General features: G+C 46.5%; 1 protein-coding gene and 1 long non-coding RNA gene across 53 annotated transcripts in view; one reads left to right on the top strand and one right to left on the bottom strand.

The window, feature by feature from the left end:
• Positions 1-18711, top strand: part of Ank3 (ankyrin 3) — a 624211-nt gene that overhangs the window by 518069 nt on the left and 87431 nt on the right. For 30 of the 52 annotated variants that reach the window (XM_087597726.1, XM_087597706.1, XM_087597716.1 and 27 more), the window contains 2 exon segments: positions 4511-4634; positions 9270-9372. In XM_087597726.1, the coding sequence (XP_087453852.1) occupies positions 4511-4634; positions 9270-9372 (227 nt within the window). 52 annotated transcript variants of the gene reach the window in all.
• Positions 22-2615, bottom strand: LOC102553944 (uncharacterized). Its single transcript, XR_015645776.1, has 2 exons — positions 2486-2615; positions 22-648 (listed from the first exon to the last, which is right to left on the bottom strand). It is a non-coding gene; the product is annotated as an uncharacterized LOC102553944 (long non-coding RNA).

Here is an 18711-nt window from a genome sequence, read left to right as displayed (position 1 = left end):
TTGAACGCAGGAAGCAGCTGATGCTGGCCAATTTTGTTTTATTATAAAGAGGATTAGACCAGTCATGAAATTGAATACAGTCCGTCTCACTCGGAGCTTGGTGTGACCTGGTGCTGTGCTAGGTGATAATTATGGAATGTTTGACATGGGAAGGTGGGTTGTTTTATTGTTACCATTTAATCACTTATTTGTAGCATAGACATTCGATATCTGTGCTGTGTCTGTTGATTCTGCCTTTATGGTAACTGTAGACCTTCATGGCACAAAACCTGTTGTAGGCCAGAAGTCCCAGCAGGGTGCCATCGTCACTTTGCTCATGGTTTTAGTTCATTTTCCAGGAAGTTGTAGGGAAGCCCTAGTTCGAATCACCTTTCGTAAAGGTCCAAACCGTGACTCAGAGGTGTCAAATGACACTTCAAAGGGTCTCTGTTCATAACTGCTAGAGCTTGACTCTGAACCCCTACCAGACAGAGTGAATTAAAATGATAGTTTTACAAGTCCCACATTTCGAAGGAGATGTTTGCACTGTGCTCAGATGTGAGGACCTGTTTATTGTCCTGCGGATCAGGTCATCGTATCTTAATTCATCTGTAACAAGTGTGCACAGCTCCCATGCTTCTCATGGTTTTGTGGAGTCCGTTCTGAAATCTGAGGACAAGAAAATAGAAACATGGACTTACCATGTTTGTCCTCCGTCAAGCTTAATCCCAGAACACTAAGTCATGCTAGCATGCAGATTTGGAAATAACAACACAACTACCCTCTTCATTCGTTATTAATCACCAATTCCAAAACTATAGGGCACTTCGAATGTACAGTCCAGCTGAGAGACCTCCCCAGGCCACGTGAGAGCCTAGACACCCCGGGTGGGGACACCCCTCTCAGACTGTGAGCAGAAAGTAAGAGAGGAAGAAATTAGTCACGTGAGAAAGAACATTCACCCTGCCCAGGCTCAAAGTCTGAGTTTAAGAATCTGCAGACTGAAGGAACTAACTCCCTGACAAGTGGACGGTCTGGGATGCTGGGGAGTGGGGGAGGGGCACTCCACATCCCAGGCTCGTGGGAAGCAAGCCTTGTGTAAAATGCCTTACAAAACACATTGGCTTGTGGTTTTTAGATATGGAAAAAAAAGGAAAAAAAAAAAAAAAGCCTAGCATTCTCTTCCCGAAGTCTGGCTTCCCTCCCACTCCTGTAGTTTTCGTGTGGCTTGCGGCCGGACTGAGCGGATTAAAACATTGAGGAGTCATGTCCATTTACTCAATTCACGAGATCCCCACTTGCCCCGTACAGATTTCAATCTCTCTCTACTTAGGCAACAGGCCAAGAGGGTGGACGGAGGCATGGGGAAGGGCTCGTCGAGGCCCCACCCCTAACTGGGGAACTATTGGCTGTAGATAGCAGCTGGTCAGGGAGAGTCACTCTTCTCTGGGGGTGTGGCCGGGGGTGTGGCCACAGGTAAATTACTTCTGCCCCATTGGATAGCTGCACAACCTGGTAGTTGTGGGCTGCACTGATGAGACACTGGGTTTTTAAAAAACCAAGCTGTGAGAGGACAAGGAGGGGTTGCAATAGGGACTTGGCGGGCGAGGGGGCGGCGGATATGATCATATTGCCTTGTGCATATGAAATTCTCAAAAAGTAAATTTAAAGAACTTAAAAAAAAAAAAGACATGCTGGGCACAACGACTTAGGTTTCAAAACACCTTGCTGACATCCTAGACTAACTACCCAGCTAGTCTGGCGTGTACATCAGAGGGTGCCATTGAAATGGCCTCTCAGATGGACCCAGGAGGAACCTGCAGAGAGCTGGCTATCTCCTTACTGCTCACAGAAACAGGACACTTTGCCATAGGAGAGAGGCCCCATGCTTCAGAGGAGAGACATTTTAATAGGAAAGTGGCAGGGTCACCTCCTGGGCCCTGTCTTCTCCTCCTGGTCACTGTCAGCCCACTCTTCGTACCATCTCAAGAGTGAGAAGCAGTAAACACAGACTGACTAGGAGTGTTCAAGAATGGAGAGAACTCTTGCCCCAAACTCCAGCAGAATACTTCCCCAGTTCTCTCTCTCTCTCTCTCTCTCTCTCTCTCTCTCTCCACCCACTCCAGCATAGCAGAATACTTCCCCAGTTTTCTCTCTCTCTCTCTCTCCCTCTCTCTCTCTCTCTCTCTCTCTCTCTCTCTCTCTCTCTCTCTCTCTCCACCCCCCCCCCCGATCTGTGTGTTTGATCTGAGGCGTCCCTAGGAACTCTAGTGTCACAGCTGCTTCCCTAGGCCCGCAGTTTCCCAACCTCCACCCAAGGGCAGGCCCTCCCTTCTTTCCTGCCCGCCTTCCACCTGACAGGGACCATAAATAACAGAGGCTCCCGGTGTTCCCAGCCGAGAACAAAGTTGAAAGTTTGCCTGCAGCTCCCGGCCACTCCTGCTCTCAGCCCTTCTTTGTTTTCTCCCTGGGTTTTTTTTTTTTTTTTTTTTTTTTTTTCTTCTACCTGGCTTGGCTGTTTCTTCATTCACTTTAGAGAAGAGCCCGTCTCCAAGTCTCCTAGTTGCACAAGTGCCCGAGGCTCTCTGGACTTGTGAGGGTCCCAGCTACTCGGGCTGCACTGGTATCAAGTTACTGAAAGTCTACACCCAGGCAGTCCTCATATTTACATACAAATAACTCCTGGGTTTGCATTTATGTCACTATTGGGTCCTGTGAGAGGCTTGCCAGTGCGTCCTTAATCCAATCAGAAGGCGCTTTGAAAGGATGTCTGCGAAGCGGTCAGAAGGATGTTCCTCGCTATTAAGTGTTGCCACACAAAATTTTTTGAATGTTTTGGTCTGAGATTCTTTTTTTTTTTTAATCTTCGGAGTTTAAAAGTGAGGAATGATGTGCATTTGCTCAGTTGCTTGTGACGACTTGGAGATGCTGAGGGAAACGGTGCAGCCCTGGTGAAGAAGATCTGAGTAGGGAAGGGTTTGGATCTGCACCAGACTGGTGTGGATTGGGGCTGGTGTGGACGGCTTCCTCTAAACCCCTGCTTAAGGAATTCCTGGAAGTCTCCGGAAAGCATTCCTCAACCCAGCGTGGTGGAAATGGCTTTGCCACACAGTAAGATCTTGCTTTAATTCCTGCTTGGTGGGTACTGGTTTGGAGAAATATGCAAATACCCCTCCCTTTCGAATACCTAAAGTCCTGCAGTACGGTGTAGAGTAGCCTAGCCGCGGGAAAACGGTCTGTTTAGCTTTTAACATTTGAGAAAAGAAAGTAGTTGCCCGTGTGCTTCAAGACCTGATTGGCTGCTAAAAAGTTGAGCTCCCGTGGTTTCAAGCGAGTTGAAATGAATGAGAATTGTAAACTGTAGTGAATGGAGTATTGAGCTGTGAATCACTTGCCTCTGGGAGAGCCTAGCATATACACATTTAAGAATCTCTTTGGGCCAGCCAGCTTGTATGTAGAAAGGGAAGAAAAGTAATTTTAAGAGAGACCGGGTTTGGGCCAGCCAGCTTGTATGTAGAAAGGGAAGAAAAGTAATTTTAAGAGAGATCGGGTTTACCCATGTGGAGGGAACTTGCTATACTTTGGGAGGGGTGGGAACCATCCCAGAGGGCAAAAGACAATTGAGAAACCTGCCCCGTTGCTCTTGGAATGTGGTTTTCCCTGTGAGCTCACAAGGCACACAGAACTCGGGCGAGCATTCTGCATGCATTAACTCTTTGTGTGGATCTCGCACTGCCACTGGTTCCCCTTTCTGGCTACAGAAGCCCCTAGCTCAAGGCGTCTGTAAAAGGCAGAGTTAGTTGCTTTGCAAGTTCATCTGAGAAGTTTAAAAACAGTTCAAAATTAATGTGCTCCGAGGTCTCCCAGGCAGGTGGGTACGACTTCCACCATTAACTCACAAAACTCAGAAGAGATGTGCCCCAGCCTGAAATCCTAAGAGTAAAACGGTTTAAAGAACAGACACCAGTTTCATTCCCAGGCAGGTGATTTAGCTCAGTTGGTTTAAAAGCCCTTGCTAAGCCTGACTAAGTTTGATCCCGGAACCCACATCGTGGAGGCAGAGAACTGACTCACACGGTTGCCCTCTGACCTCACAGGTGCACTTTGCATGTTCACACGAACGAGCACAAGTTGTCAACTAAATAAAACTGTTCCCTTTCCTCGCTCTAAGGACAGAATTAGTGACATGGGCCTTACTGTGTCCTTTCAAACAAGATGTCGTCACCAGGGGTGGTAAAGAGGAAAACTCACCTGAGAGATTAGCTCCAGTCTATCTAACTGAACCTGGCGGGCAGGAACGGGTCAGGGGTCATGCTTACATTGATCATTAACACTAACTGAGCTTGCTACTTTGGTCAGCCCCTGCAATGGGGAACTAACCTCTCCCTTCACTGTTTCTTTCTGGATGGCAGTTAAATAAAAATCTACAGGGGCACCGGGAAAGGAGATAAGACCGTGAGCGTCAGTTTTCTCCCTGATTGCCACATAGTCGAGAGGGAGGGCTCCTGACTGGCTTGTTCTCCACCTGCAGGTGAAGATGCCATCACAGGGGACACTGACAAGTATCTCGGGCCACAGGACCTCAAGGAGCTGGGCGATGACTCCCTGCCTGCCGAGGGCTATGTGGGCTTCAGTCTCGGAGCCCGTTCTGCCAGGTACTGTTCTTATTGCGGGGGATTGTGTTTTTCTTTTTCAGAGTTTGCTTACAACCACCATGATCTGTCCTGAGTCAGCATCATTTCCATCTCCCCCATGACGCCAGAATGCGCTCTTTGGATGCAATGTGAATCCTGTGGAATGCTCTTGATGTGAACACACGCTCGCACACGCTCGCACACGTGCACACACGCGTGTGCACACCACACAGTTTTGTTTTTTCCATTATTTGCAATGTGTAGTCTCCTGTGCTAGAACAAGTCAATCTTTGCTCCTTTTCTTCCTGCCACTTCGCAGTCGGTTTCCAACATGGAACCGCACAAGCTCCCTGATAAATGGGCAAAAACCATCCCCCAGTCTCATGTTTCAAGAGCAGCTTGCTCCAGACTGGAAGACCTTTCTAGTTACGATATGTAAGAAATTTCTATACAGATCATTAGGCATATAGGTTAGTGAAGAATTAATTCGTGGTTGCTAGGCAGCACCCTTGACGATAAGAACAAACTGTAAACTGTCTGCCATGCATGGCAACGGAGGTTGTGCCTTTCCAGTGTTGGCCAACGAGCCTGTTAGGACTGTGACTGTGACTTATGAAGAGTCCCAGTCAGCAATGGCGCGAATTCAGTTCTCACGGCTGAAGGGAGAAAGCCTTGACTTCCAAGTCACTCACTGTGTGAAGGAACAGGACCTTGTCTAAGAGACTGGGACTCCCTTTCCCCTGGTGTGGCTCAGCACCGTGTTTGCTGACTGTCAAGTTATTTTAAAGCTAATAATTAAACCTTCTAAGCGAGAGCCCTGAGGACATTTTCCTATGGTTTAGGAATCCGCTGTAAAAAGTGTCATTGTCTAATAATAAATGGAACTTCCCACAAAGTAAACCTCGGGGATTGTTCCCAGTGTGTTAGTGAAACCAGTGTAGATACTGCTGGCCTTTTCTTCAGAATCTCAACCTGAGCTAATAGAAGCGTTTCTTTATAGATACATTCCTAAAAGGTTTGCAGATCTGATTGGAACAGGTGTCACCACAAGAAGAGAAGGGGGAGGGGACTTTTAAAATGTGCAATATTTCAATCACAGATTCTGAAAAGTTATAAGGAAAACATCTGGGCCCTTCAAGCATCTCGATTTTGCCTTTTATATAGAATTGGGTACCATTTATGCTCCCACAGCAAGCCTCTTTCTCCTTCCTTGCTAGAAAATTCTAGCCATTTGCTTCCAGTGAGCTCTGAAACCCTAGTATTGCCTCTTGTGATTTTTTTTTCCTGTCTTAAGATAATTTTAAGGATTTCCTGCCTCTGATTTTGACTAAGCCATTACCGATCAGTGTTACGCAGACGCCATGTTTTTTCACATTGGTGATGCATGTTGTGGTCAGAGGCAAATATTTCTCATGGCGTGTGTGTATAGCGTATAGCTATCTCTTTTAAACAATAATTTAATGTTTCTAAAGCATATCGTTAGAGCATTATCAAGTCAGTTATTCTGAGTGTAACATTTAAAAGGACATCCACTGTATGATTCATTCAACTATAACATTTGTGTTTTTTTTTCTTTTTCCCCCTGTCTGATTTTATTTTATTTTTACATTCTGTTTCTCCTGGTTTTACGTTTGTTTTTTCCCTAAAAATACTTTAAAATAGTCCCAAGATAAGGTAAGAAATGTGCCGCTTTTGTAGTGTTCCTCTGCCTGTCCCCAGCCCAGATTGCCATATTTTGTTCCTTTGTTTTTTGTTTGGGGGCATTTGTGCTGTGCTGTGCTGTGCTGGCCTGCAATGTGCTTTTTTAAAAAATAAACAAACAAACAAAAAAAAAACCAAACTTTTTTTTTGGTTTTAGGGAATCAGTTATTCTTGGGAAAGGAAAAAAATTCAAATTTATGAAAAGGAATTTTACCTATACAGTAGTGAATGGATACTTAAGAAATGCTCCTTCCTTAACAAGTTTTGTAGAATGCCTGACCCAAGTGAAAGGGGTCTGTTGGTTCTAAAGAAAAAGTCTGTTCGCTGGTGGCTGCTTGTTTGAGCTGTCCTAGACATCCTAATAACGTTTTTTGCCCAAGGAAGCATGGTGTTCTAACTGGTCCTGCATCTAACACTTAAGTTACAACGATGGCTACAAATAATCTCTCTGACCTTAGTTTAAAAAAACAACTGCAAGGCGCATGCGTGGTGACTGTGCACACCTTTAGCCCCTGCCTCCAAACTCCTCTGAGTTTGAGGCTAGCCTGGTCTACAGAGCAACTTCCAGGTCAGCCAGGGAAGGCTAAGTAAGAAGCCCTGTCTTGAAAAAGCAAATCAAAATAACAACAAATCAACCTAAAGCTTTCTAGACGTCTTTGTGTAAATAGTCAACATTTTTCTGGTCCTGAGGTCCTGTGTGGTGAATCAGGGCCTTGGCTTAACGCTTGATAGGTTTCTTGGGTTCTATCTGCCCGATCAAAGCAGGTCTGGGATGATCATTAGCAATCACAACTTGAAGCAGTTCTGTGGCAAGGACCAAGTCTGAGCTCTGACCTGCAGCTGCCACTCACGGACAAACAGGGAGGTGAAGAATCCACAAATCTTAGGTTTGAAAGCCGAAAGGATCGCAATGATGTAAGCCATCTTAAAAGCTTTTAAATGTTTGCCTAGATAGGATACAGCTACGGTCCACCTCTGATGCATCATGGAATGCCGGTCCTGATTTGAAGAAATGTGGGGTTTAGAAAATAGAAGGACCATGTTGAAAGGAAGCGCTCAAGAGAAGTGTCTGCTGTGTTGAAGGGGAGCTAAGGGTCTAGAAAGAGGAGCAAAAGGAAGAAACAAAGATGAGAAAGGAAGCTTGGTCACGTGATCGGCATGACAGGGCAGCGGGGCAGCTTGCTGGGGAAGCGCCTCTATGCCTGGATGGTGCTGGACACAGTCAGTACATATTTGCTAAGCATGTTTGGTAACGGCCTTGGAATGAACGTTAGTTCTGAGTCAGAACCATGAGCATGAGATTCGGAGAGAGCTGAGACTCTAGTCCTGGAGCAACGACCCAGCCTCTGTGCAGCCCTTAGAATGATATGTGTGATGGCTGGTGATACTTCAGCTAGCAGGCACTAGCAGGGGAGAGAAATCCCTCTGTGCCAAGGGGGCACGCAATCCCTATTCTAGGCTTTTCTCGCTTCCCGTGTGCGCATGCGCACAAGACAAAGATGATGCCAAAATCTGACTGGGTCAACGGGCGGTGGCGACGATGCCAAGACTCTAGCTTAGACCCAGTTTATCAGTTAAGTGGGCAATATTAGAAGCAAGCTACTAATGTCCCATGGCCCTCATTCCCTATACCAATGAGGACCCCAAGATAGTTGGAGATATTCATGGCTGGGAGTCAAGTCTAGGCTTCACCTCAGTGCTTTCCCGTCCTGAAGCTCTGCTTCATGAATGGTCAGATGGGAAAGCTCGTCACAAAGAGGTGACAGGATATCCTTTTCTGAAAGCCTGCCAGTTAAGTAGGGTAGCGTGAGTGGAAACTCGAGCTGTTTCTCTAAGCCACCATCCTCGTTCTCCCCAGAGGATCATGAGAAAGCCATTACCGGAAGAGCCAGATTAGTGGTAACCCTGCTTCGCGGGACTTAGGTAGATATATGTCGCCTTAACCAAGATAATATTTTAGATCATCTCCCCATATCCTCATAATCTACTGGCTTTTAGTTTAAGGGTCCATACAGGCAGAGTGTGGGCTGCACCCTGGAAATTTAAAGACAGTCAATGGAAGTGTCTAGAAAGAATAAATAGCAAGAAAGAAAGAAAGAAAGAAAGAAAGAAAGAAAGAAAGAAAGGAAGGAAGGAAGGAAGGAAGGAAAAGAAAGAAAGAAAGAAAGGAGGAAGAGAAAGAAAGAAGGAAGAAAGAAAAAAGAAGTCAAACCAAGGAAAAACCAGGATATGAATACAGGGAATGAGGGAACATGACCAACAAACGCATGTGGCTACGTTTCTATTTCCCGTCTTGAAAGCGTCCCTGAGAGACAGCTACAACCAAAGCTCTTAGTATGCAAGGCCATAGCTGATAGTCAACGATCCACTCACTCACCCCACCTCAGCAGACATAGTTCCAGCTATGTGTGAAAAGCAGCGGACTTGGACTGGAAGAGGCACCTCTAACAAAGCCCTCCTCCTAAGAAGCACTCTCGTTGGGGCCAGAGAGATGGCTCAGTGGTTAAGAGCACTGGCTACTCTTCCAGAGGACGTGGGTTCAATTCCCAGCAACCACATGGCGGCTCACAGCTGTCTGTTCCTCCAGTTCTGGGGGATCTGGCATCTTCACGCAGACAAACATGCAGGCAAAACACCAATGCATATAAAATAAATAATCATTAAAAAAAGAAAGAAACTAGTGCTATCAGACAGGCTCTCCAACACCGTGCTGGTTCAGTGCCATAGTCACCGAAGTCACCATCTCAGATTTGATCAAATTGGCCACATTTTAAAATCTCAGTTGTGAAATTCAGTCCACCTAAAGAATTTAATTTTGATACCTTGAAGGAAAAAAAAAAAGCACATTTGTTGGTATTTTTAGCCATCTTGCCTGTTCTTAAAGTTGCATGCCTTTATTTTCTCGCATCTCATCGTCACCTCCCACCATCGAATGGGTGACTGTAAATACAACAGCCTTCGCTCCTTCAGTTCGGATAGGTCCTACACCCTGAACAGAAGCTCCTATGCGCGGGACAGCATGATGATCGAGGAGCTTCTGGTGCCATCCAAAGAGCAGGTAAGCGCTCAGTCCCATAGCAACAGCAGATGTCGATGTCGGTGTCTAAGTGTCTGTCCCTGTCTCTATATCCTCATCCATATCTATATCATCTATTGCTAATCTATACAGTCTATATCTAATCTATATATCTACATAATCTATATAACCATATCTATAGTCTATATCTTCATTTATATATGTATATCATCTATGTCTATATGTATCTATCTATATATATATATCTATACATCTATGCTACTTTTGATTTAGTGTTTGTAGATTTGCAAGTACTAGCCAGTTAAAGAAAACCATTAGCTGTACCATAATCTGAAATGGCTCTCTCTTTTGCAAGCAGTCCCCCCTCCCCACCACCCCCCATATCCCACAGAGGGAAACTTGTGGCCTCTTAGAAAGGACACCTATACCTTTCTTGTCTCTAACTCAAATGCGTTTGCTGTTCAGTCGGCCAACTCTATTCATGCGAATGGTGCCCAGGTGAAGTGTGCATGTCCACTGGAAGTATATGACAAGCTGTCATAGGTTACATCAGTCCTCCTTTGGATCTACTCAGTTCAGGGCTTCCCAAGCCGTGGTGGTGTTTCCCGTTGTCCCAGAATCTCTGTGGGCTCGTTCATTGCTTGTTTAGTTTCTTCTTTCTGGTTTTCTGGTTGACTGGGTCGTGCCTGCTATAAGAAGACCCAGGAACACAGTCCTGCTGCACATGGCTCGAGAATAGTTCTAGAAAAATGTGGAGATACACACAGTGCCTGGTTTGAATGATCACCGTGGGGTCCCAGTGACCTGTGCAGACCATAAACCAACCTGAAGTAGCTTGTGGTATCTGACAACGTAAGGTGATGACAGCCACCCACACCCAAGCTAGAGTTCAGCAATAGGTGGTCAGCCCTCGGGTTACGCCCACGTGTCTGGGCATGCCCATGTCATACCCACGGGTGTGTGTCGTACTTCACAATGACCTGCAGTGACCGCCACATTACACTGGCTAGAGTGTTCCTAATGAGCAGGTCTTCCAAAGGGAAGTACAGAGGCTTTTGAGTGTCCAACATGAAGGAAAAATAACCTTTGTATAATGATTTTAGGTGTGGCCTATGTCATGGGTTTTAGGTGGGCGTAAGTCCGAGACAGCCTGTGGTAATAAACTAGTAATTGACTAGGCTCTCCTGGGTGCCTGGTGTCACCAGTTGTTGACAGAGACTTTCTAAAGGGCCTACTATGCTCACCCTGGTTTTTGCATGTTTCCAGTTACATGAGGTGTTAGACAATATACTGATGTCATTCTCTGGGTTTTAATGGAACCCCACAAAACTCACACAAGACCCATTGTGGACTCCTCATTAAGCAGAACTATGTATGGCCGTCATTTCTTACTAGCTGTTTGTTTCAGAGCAAAGGTGTGAAATTGAGATCCCCCCCCCCCCCCCGCCATCAGCACCACACCATATCTGTGGAGAGACACCATGGCCAAGGCAACTTATAAAAGGAAGCATGTGATTGAGAATTTGCGTCCGTTTTCAGAGAGTTAGTCCATGACCATCATGGCTGGCATCATGGCGGCAGACATGGTCCTGGAGCAGTAGTTGAGAGCTTACAGGCTGATCCACAAGCAGGAGAGAGAGAGAGAGAGAGAGAGAGAGAGAGAGAGAGAGAGAGAGAGAGAGAGAGAGAGAGAGAGAGAGAGAGAGAGAGACAGACACTAGACATGGCAGGCAGGCAGGCAGGCAGACAGACAGACAGACAGACACTAGACCTGGCATGGGTTTTTGAAACCTCAATGACCACATCAGAATCAAAGTAGAAATCAAAACTAAGTGTTCTCCATGTTCCTTGCGTCCCTGGCTTGGTTGGTAGCTGTTACCCAGACAGGGCGGACTTAGGACTAATGATCTGTGGAAAGATGGAGGTCGTTAGCATCTTCAGTCTTAGAAAAAGCTATGGCAGTGGCTCTCAACCTTCCTAACAGTGCAACCCCTTAATAGACTGGATGATGTGGTGACCGCCAATCTTAAAATTATTTTCATTGCTACCTCATAACTGTAGTTTGGCTACTATTATGAATCACAATGTAAATATCTGTTCTCTAATGGTATTGGAGCATTATGCATCATGGCTGAGAGCATGGTGCCAGGCAGGCAGGCATGGTGCTGGAGCAGCAACTGAGGGCTTAAATCTGATCCACAAGCAGAATCGCAAAGCTACCTACCCCCAGTCACACCTTCTTCCAACAAGGCCATACCCCCAATCCTAATTCTTCTCAAGTAGTCCTACCATCAGTGGACCCAGCATTCAAATATATGAACCTGTGTGTGTGTGTGTGTGTGTGTGTGTGTGTGTGTGTGTGTGTCCGTCCACACACGCGCACACACATGTACTTACAGAGGTCTGAAGTCGGTATCGTCTGTCTTTCTTGATTACTCTCCTCCTTAGTCATTGACCCAGAGTCCCTCTTGGAACCAGAGCTAACTAATATCACTAGTCTGGCTTGTCTACTTGTTCCAGGGACACTTGTCTCTGCCTTCCAAGTGCTGGCATTGCACATGGCCACCATTCATCCATGGAGCTATCTACCCGACTACTTCCCCTCTGTTCAGGCTTTCCAAACGGTGACTGTTGGATTTGGGTGCCACAGTATCTGGCTATTCCATGTAGCTTTTTTTTTTTTTATTTTCCACTTTGTTCGTATGAACACCTTTAACTTTTAAAAGAGAGAAACAAAATTTTGAGAAGGTGTGTTAACTGTGGAGGATGAGAGAAGCAGGAGATTCTGGGAAGAGCAAATGGCAGAAAAGTACCTCCTGTTGCCCTGGGAGAGCCTAAGAAGAAATGTTTGCTGAAGGTCTTGGGTGCCTTCTATCAAAAATGAAGGGTCTGGGGCTGGATAGAAGGTTCAGCTATTAAAAGCACTGGCTGTGGGGTTGGGGATTTAGCTCAGTGGTAGAGCGCTTGCCTAGCAAGCGCAAGGCCCTGGGTTCGGTCCCCAGCTCCGAAAAAAAGAAGAGAAAAAAAAAAAAAAAAAAAGCACTGGATGCTTTTGCTGAGGACCCAGCTCCAATCCCTACTACCCACATGATGGCTCACAACGTCTGTAAGTTCAGTCCCAGTGCCTCCAGTGCCACCTTCAGGTCTCCCAGGAGCCTGGCACACCAGCGGTACACATGCATGCACACAGGGAATGCACCCACACACACAGACAATACAAAGACAACGGGTAGTCTGTCTTTCCCCCTTATATCTGTGCTTACAGATTTCACAAGATCCCTTCTCCGGGGTGCCGTTGAGTTGGGAAGCATGGCATATATTTTGAACGTTAAGCATTCCCAAAACTACTGGTCTCTGGCTTGCTTTTAGGTTCAAAGCTACACATCACTGTCCAGCCAGAATTGCTCTGACAAATTCAGGGTAGGGAATGGACACAAATGAACTCTGTGAGCTTTCTTCTACAGAGCAGGCCCTGCCCTCTCTGAGAATGGCCTCTGCTTCATCATCCTGCTGACTAATCTGTTTGTACATTAACCATAATTAACGTACAGTTGAGATACAAGGTGATCAGCCTGGGCCTCCACCCCCTAACCCCAAGATCTTAGCTTCTTTTCCTGTTGCTTTCGCGAAATGGCCTGACAATAACAACTTAAGGATTGATTTTAGGCTACAGTTCAGGACAAAGTCTGTCCAGTCTGTCTGTCCTTGCAGGAAAGTCAAAGCTTTGAAGCAGCTGATCTCACTGCTTCCATGGTCGGTCACTGAGTGCAGTCAGTGTTGCTAGTACAAGATGCACGTTCTCCACTGACAAGCAAGGTCCTGGGTCCCTGCCCTAGGAAATGGTCCTACCCACAATTAACCTTAATTAAGATGCATCTTCCCACATTAACTAATTGAGTCAAGATAGCCTCGGCCTCCCAGTCATTGCTCGAGGCCCATCCCCATCAATTCTTGATCAGTCAAGTTGACATTTAACATTAGCAGTCATACTGTGCCATCCCAGGATCTCGGGCTGAGTAAAGACACGTGGATGCCAGAGCCTGAGGGGACACGAGAGGTTAGCATCCCTGTCCACCCCTACCAGGTCTCAGTCACGGTCAGTCTGTGAACCACTTCCTTCTTTCCCCATCATTCCCTTTCAGCGATGCCCCATAGTCATCCGTGAGCCCCATTTGGGCATAGGAGTAGAATGGTAACTTCATCTGTCAGCTCCTTCCAGACAGTTTTCCCACCCGTGAGAACTTTTAACGCCAGGATGGCTCAGTCCCTGACTCAGTTGGCCTGGGCAGGACCAGGCATGGGAATTTCAATGTACCTGTGAGTTGAATTGTATTGCATGCCGCTGACTCAGAGGTCTTAACTGCAGGTGCACAAACGAATCCCTTACGGTTCTTTTCTAAACAAAAGATGTCCACAGAGAGACTTGCCCATTAAGCATGGAGGTTGGGGGATGGGAGTGAGAAGGGGTGAGTTTCTAAAGCTCCAGAGGTGATTTTCAGATGTCCATCTAGCTAGGAAACACTGGTCAGGACATCTCTGACTGCAGCCCGTTGTCTCTGCCCCATGCTCCTCCACACCACACCCCTGACTCGGATCGCATCAGTGCCGAGCATGTGCTGACCTCTGTCATTGCTCCCTGTATAAAGCAATGTGACTGTAGTAACTGCAGTTGGTACTGTACATGTCCAGGAGTGGTCTAAGTGTATGGGAGGGTATGTGTAGATTTGATGGTGATGATTCTGCAATCTTATGTCATGGACTTGGGCATCCGAAGATGAGAGAATTGGGTGGGGCAGGAATCCTGGATGTCATCATTTAGTGTATTTGGGGTTTTTTTTTCTTTCTTTTTCTTTTTTTCGGAACTGGGGACAGAACCCAGGGCCTTGCGCTTATTAGGCAAGCGCTCTACCACTGAGCTAAATCCCCAACCCCTAGTGTATTTGTTTTTAAGCCCCGTGTGTCAGGTTGTCTTGGAGTGGCATCTGTGTCCCAGGCTGGATGTAGCCCCAGTTGGTCCAAGTGCCTAGCTAGCATTCATGGGCCCTGGGTTTAGTCCCCAGTGCTACATAAACCTAGGCATGGTGGCATAGCCCCTGAGAGGTGAAGGCAGGAATTCAAAGGCATCCTTTACTGCAACAGGGAGTTCAAGGCCAGCCCAGGTCCGTGAGATCCTATAGCAGAACAGCCAAGCAGGAAGAGTTGGGGAGACAGTTCAGTGGGTAAAGGTAGCTCATGCCACCAGGCCTGCTGACCTGCTGACCTACATTCAATCCCCCAGAACTCACATGGCAGAAGTAGAAAACAGACTCCTGCAAGCTGCCCTGTGACCTCCACACATACTGTATGTCATATGTGCTCATACATGTATAGATGTGTCTTTCTAAATAGATGTTAATGAAGAGAAGGGAGGAGGAGGAGCCTCAAAGGAAGCCTGGCTGTCTTAAAGGAAATCAGTGGGTATTGCCATTTCTTCTGTTAGAGTTATTGAGAGCAGCTCTCTTAAGTGTGGCTTATGAAATGACCGCACATAGTCCGCATTGGCCATCCCCAGGCTTCTACAAAGAATGGAATTCGCCCTCCCTGCACCTTAAGTGTCGAGGATATTCATGGCGATAGTAACCGTGGTCCCCTGAGCACCTGCAATTGTTCTACGCTTCTTGGCAGCCTTAGTTTACCCGTCCTTCACATCAGCCATGGGAGATGATGTCTTGGCCTCATTAAAGGCTGAGTCCACATGACTGGACTAACTCACCCCTGTGGGCACAACTTGGAATGGCAGAGTCACTGCCATCCCGGCTGCCTCTCTTCAGCAACTGCAGTATCCATCACCCGTGCTCGATGGGGGAAAGGCCAGGAAGGAGCCCAGAGATCTGAGACCTGTTCTCAGGTCACTTCCACGGCTGTCACGTGTCTCTCTGGCCCACTGTTCCGCACAGGAATGCCCATGGTTCTCATTTCTAACAATTTTTAATAATGCACTTTCAAAAGGAATAACGTATAACATCCGGCAACAGGTATGAAATGTGAAGAGCTGAGGCTTATGGCAGGCAAGTTAAGCACCATGGGAGGAATGGAAATATTTGACCTTTGGCTGGGTTTCTGCTTACACTCCTGTGAACAGCAGTGGCAGACTCTGATGGCGGATTCTGCCTGCCTTACCCACTTCTCTGTCAGATCACTTTAAGGAATAGAATCTCCTTCTCCCCTCTGAGGACGAGACCCAAATATGGCTATCGGGATTTTTCCTCTTGCAGGGAGCCTTAACAGCAAATGCTTATCCGCCCCCTCCAAAAAAAAGTAAAATTGGAGCCTTGTGCACGTACCCTCCACGTGCTCACCCATGTGAGCCTTAACAGCAAATGCTTCCCTGTCACCCCCTAACCCCCAAAATAGTGAAATTGGAGCCAACCTAGTAAGACTCAAATTTGCATAGGCCTTTATAAAAGGTGTGTGTGTGCGTGCGTACATGTGCATGTGCAAGCATGTTGTGCATACATGTAGAGGTTAGGGGACAGCTTGGGTTGCCAGGCCTGGTTGCAAGCTTTGTTACCCACTGAGCCCTCTCACAGGCACTTCTAGCCTTTGGAGAAATAGGCTGAACCATACAGATGACGACCACCAAGGTCTCTGGGAGTAGAACACTAGACGGGCTAGATGCAACCTACCTGCAGCAAGAACCACTGAGATGTTCACTGACACCAGTGATGCCATTCAACCTGCCCATGTCCCAAGTGGACTCTGGGTCCCTGTCTTTACTCATATTCCAGCTGCAGGTGGCAAGGGAATCTGATGTAAACACCCAAGTGTCCATAGCAACACTGGAAGGCTCCTGGCATCTATTATTCCAGGCTTCCTGTCTTGGAATAGATTGATCGAACTTTAGCAAAATAAAAGGAAGGTAAGCTGAGCTTTCAATCCTTTAAGAGAATAGCTATAAAGAAGTGAGCATCCCTTGCACTTCTGCCCAATTAGGGACAGTGTGAAGAGAGAAGTGGGACAGATGCTCCGCCCCCAACAGATGCCCCTCCCCCTTCACTGCTTGGATTGCCTTCCTACTGCAAACTTCATTTTTTTTTTAGCCTGTTAGCTTTGATTTCATAAACATTGTAGTTTTCTCTCAACCCAGTGAGCTCCCAAATGAGTGATGCGGGACTATTTAACAGCTTTAAGGCACAAAAACTGAGCAGTATTAATCTATTTTAATCCTCTAAAATAATCTGGCTACCTCCCGGCCAAAATCCCCAAGATACTGGCTTTTTTTTCTGCTCCAACTGTTTTCTTCTGGTGTCTCCTGAGCCCTCTCCTCTGGCTAAATCCCCACTTTCTCTCTTTTCCTGCCCCTCCCCAGGCTGGGAGGAAGCTACCCCTATTCCCTCCCTCCCCTGCTCAATCACTGGCTGATCAGCTTCTTTATTGACCAATCAGGGAAAAATTGGGGAACAATGTTTACACAACACTGAGAGACTCTCAGAATAATAATTATAACGAGGCATGGGGGCACAGAAACCAGCATTTGAATAATGCAAGGATAATCTTTACACAGTGTACAATAATATCATATCCACATCAGTCCACATTTTGCCCTCATGACTTTTGTTTGCCTAAGGATGCAGGGCAGACCTTCCAATAGTAACCTGTTTTCAAGGATTAACTAAAGTGCTTTCTAATCAGTTGCCTGCCTGAACGCTGACTGTGGAGATGATTCTGCAAACACTGTTGGAGGCTGTCACAGGTGTGCAGGCATTGGTCACGTCTTCCAGCCTGGCACTCTCTCCGGGATCTCACAACCTGAGATTAAATTTAGGGTTTTTGTTTGTTTGTTTGTTTGTTTTTGGGGTTTTTGGGGTTTTTTTTTTTGTTTTGGTTTTTTTTGAGACTATTATGATTTGTGTGTCATATGATGCATTATGGGCTACTGGACTATTTGATGTCTTAGCCCATAATATGCAAACTGGAGGGTCCTCCAGCACAAAGTGCGCTTGCTTTCTCAAAACCTTGACATTTTCACCAAGTGGTGGTAGCACGTGACTTTCATCCCAGCACCGGAGAGCCAAAGGTAGGCAGATCTGAGTTGGAAGCCAGCCTGGTCTACAAAGCGAGTTCAGGATAGCCCAGTCTACATAGAGAAACCCAGTCTCAATGGTGCTACGCCAATCATTTCATCAACAGGAGGAAAAGCTTACAGGCTTGCTTCTTCTGTGTCTCGCTGCAGCGAACCCCTCTCCCACCATACTTGCTAACTCTGCTATTTCTTCTGCTTATGCAGCCTCTAAGTGGGACTCAGAAAAGGGACATAGTGGCAGAAGAGAGTCAGCTTCAAAGGAAAGATTTGCTAGATAGTCCCCAGGGAGATAAGCACCTGGCCTGGTGATATTTAATACACTGCTTTCTTCCTGGAAGTGCTTGGCCAGCAGTACCTGGGGAATCCATTCAACACCTCACAAAGATGGCTCGGTAAGATTACGGGTCTGTTTTAAGGCAGAGAGGCTGGCATTATGAGTTTAAGTCTGTGGGGTTAGTTAGAGGTGACGTGCTGACGGCTCGGCTTTCAGGCCGGCCTTGGTTAACCTTCTTCTGTTGGACACAGCTAAATTAGATAGAAATCAATCAGATTTGGAAGTCTAAATGAACCATGCTTCATTATAGCTTAAATTCTAGCCTCAGTGTAAGCTTTAGCAGGGCATGGCAGCACACACTTGTCATCCCAGCTACTGGGGAGGCTGAGGCAGGGAAATCACAAGTTTGAGGTCAACCTGGTCTTCAAAATGACAAGCAAAAAGAAGCCAAAGATTTAGCTCAATGGTAAAGAACATCCCTAGCATGTTCTAGGTCCTAAGTTCAATCCCAGTACCAGAAAAAGAAGGGAGAAAAGGCCTTAGAAGGCAGTAGTCATTGATATCAGGAAAAGAAATGCTTTCGGGAGAAGAGAAGGCCTGCTCTGATTTTTACATTCCTGGGTCAGTTCTGTTCCTGCTTTTCATGTTGTGCAGGCTGGACTCAAAATCACTGGGCACCTGAGAATGGCTGAGTTTGAGATCCTCCTGCCTCAGCCTCTTGAGGACAGGATTAGAGAATGCACCACCATCCTTGGCTTGAATCAGGTTTCCTTTTATGGAGTCCACCTCTGCAGTTCCTTTGTTTGCTTTGGTTTTTAAAGCAGGAACCAACATAACCCAGATAAACTCACCGTGTAGCCACCTTGAACTTCGGATCTTCCTGCCCCTTTCTGTCTTTCTTGGGCTGGTATAATAGGATGAGCCACCATCCCTGAAGGATTCCATTTCATAAAAGATTTCATGCTGTTTGTGCTTACTTCCCCCTCTCATGCTCCCAAGCCACCCCTGTGAGTGTCTTTCCCAT

Source organism: Rattus norvegicus, chromosome 20 (assembly GCF_021556685.1).
Source record: "Rattus norvegicus strain SHRSP/BbbUtx chromosome 20, alternate assembly SHRSP_T2T, whole genome shotgun sequence".
In the NCBI taxonomy this organism is placed as follows: Eukaryota; Metazoa; Chordata; class Mammalia; order Rodentia; family Muridae; genus Rattus; species Rattus norvegicus.
The sequence above is the reverse complement of the archived record's forward strand: the minus strand, read 5'-3'. Positions and strand labels throughout refer to the sequence as shown.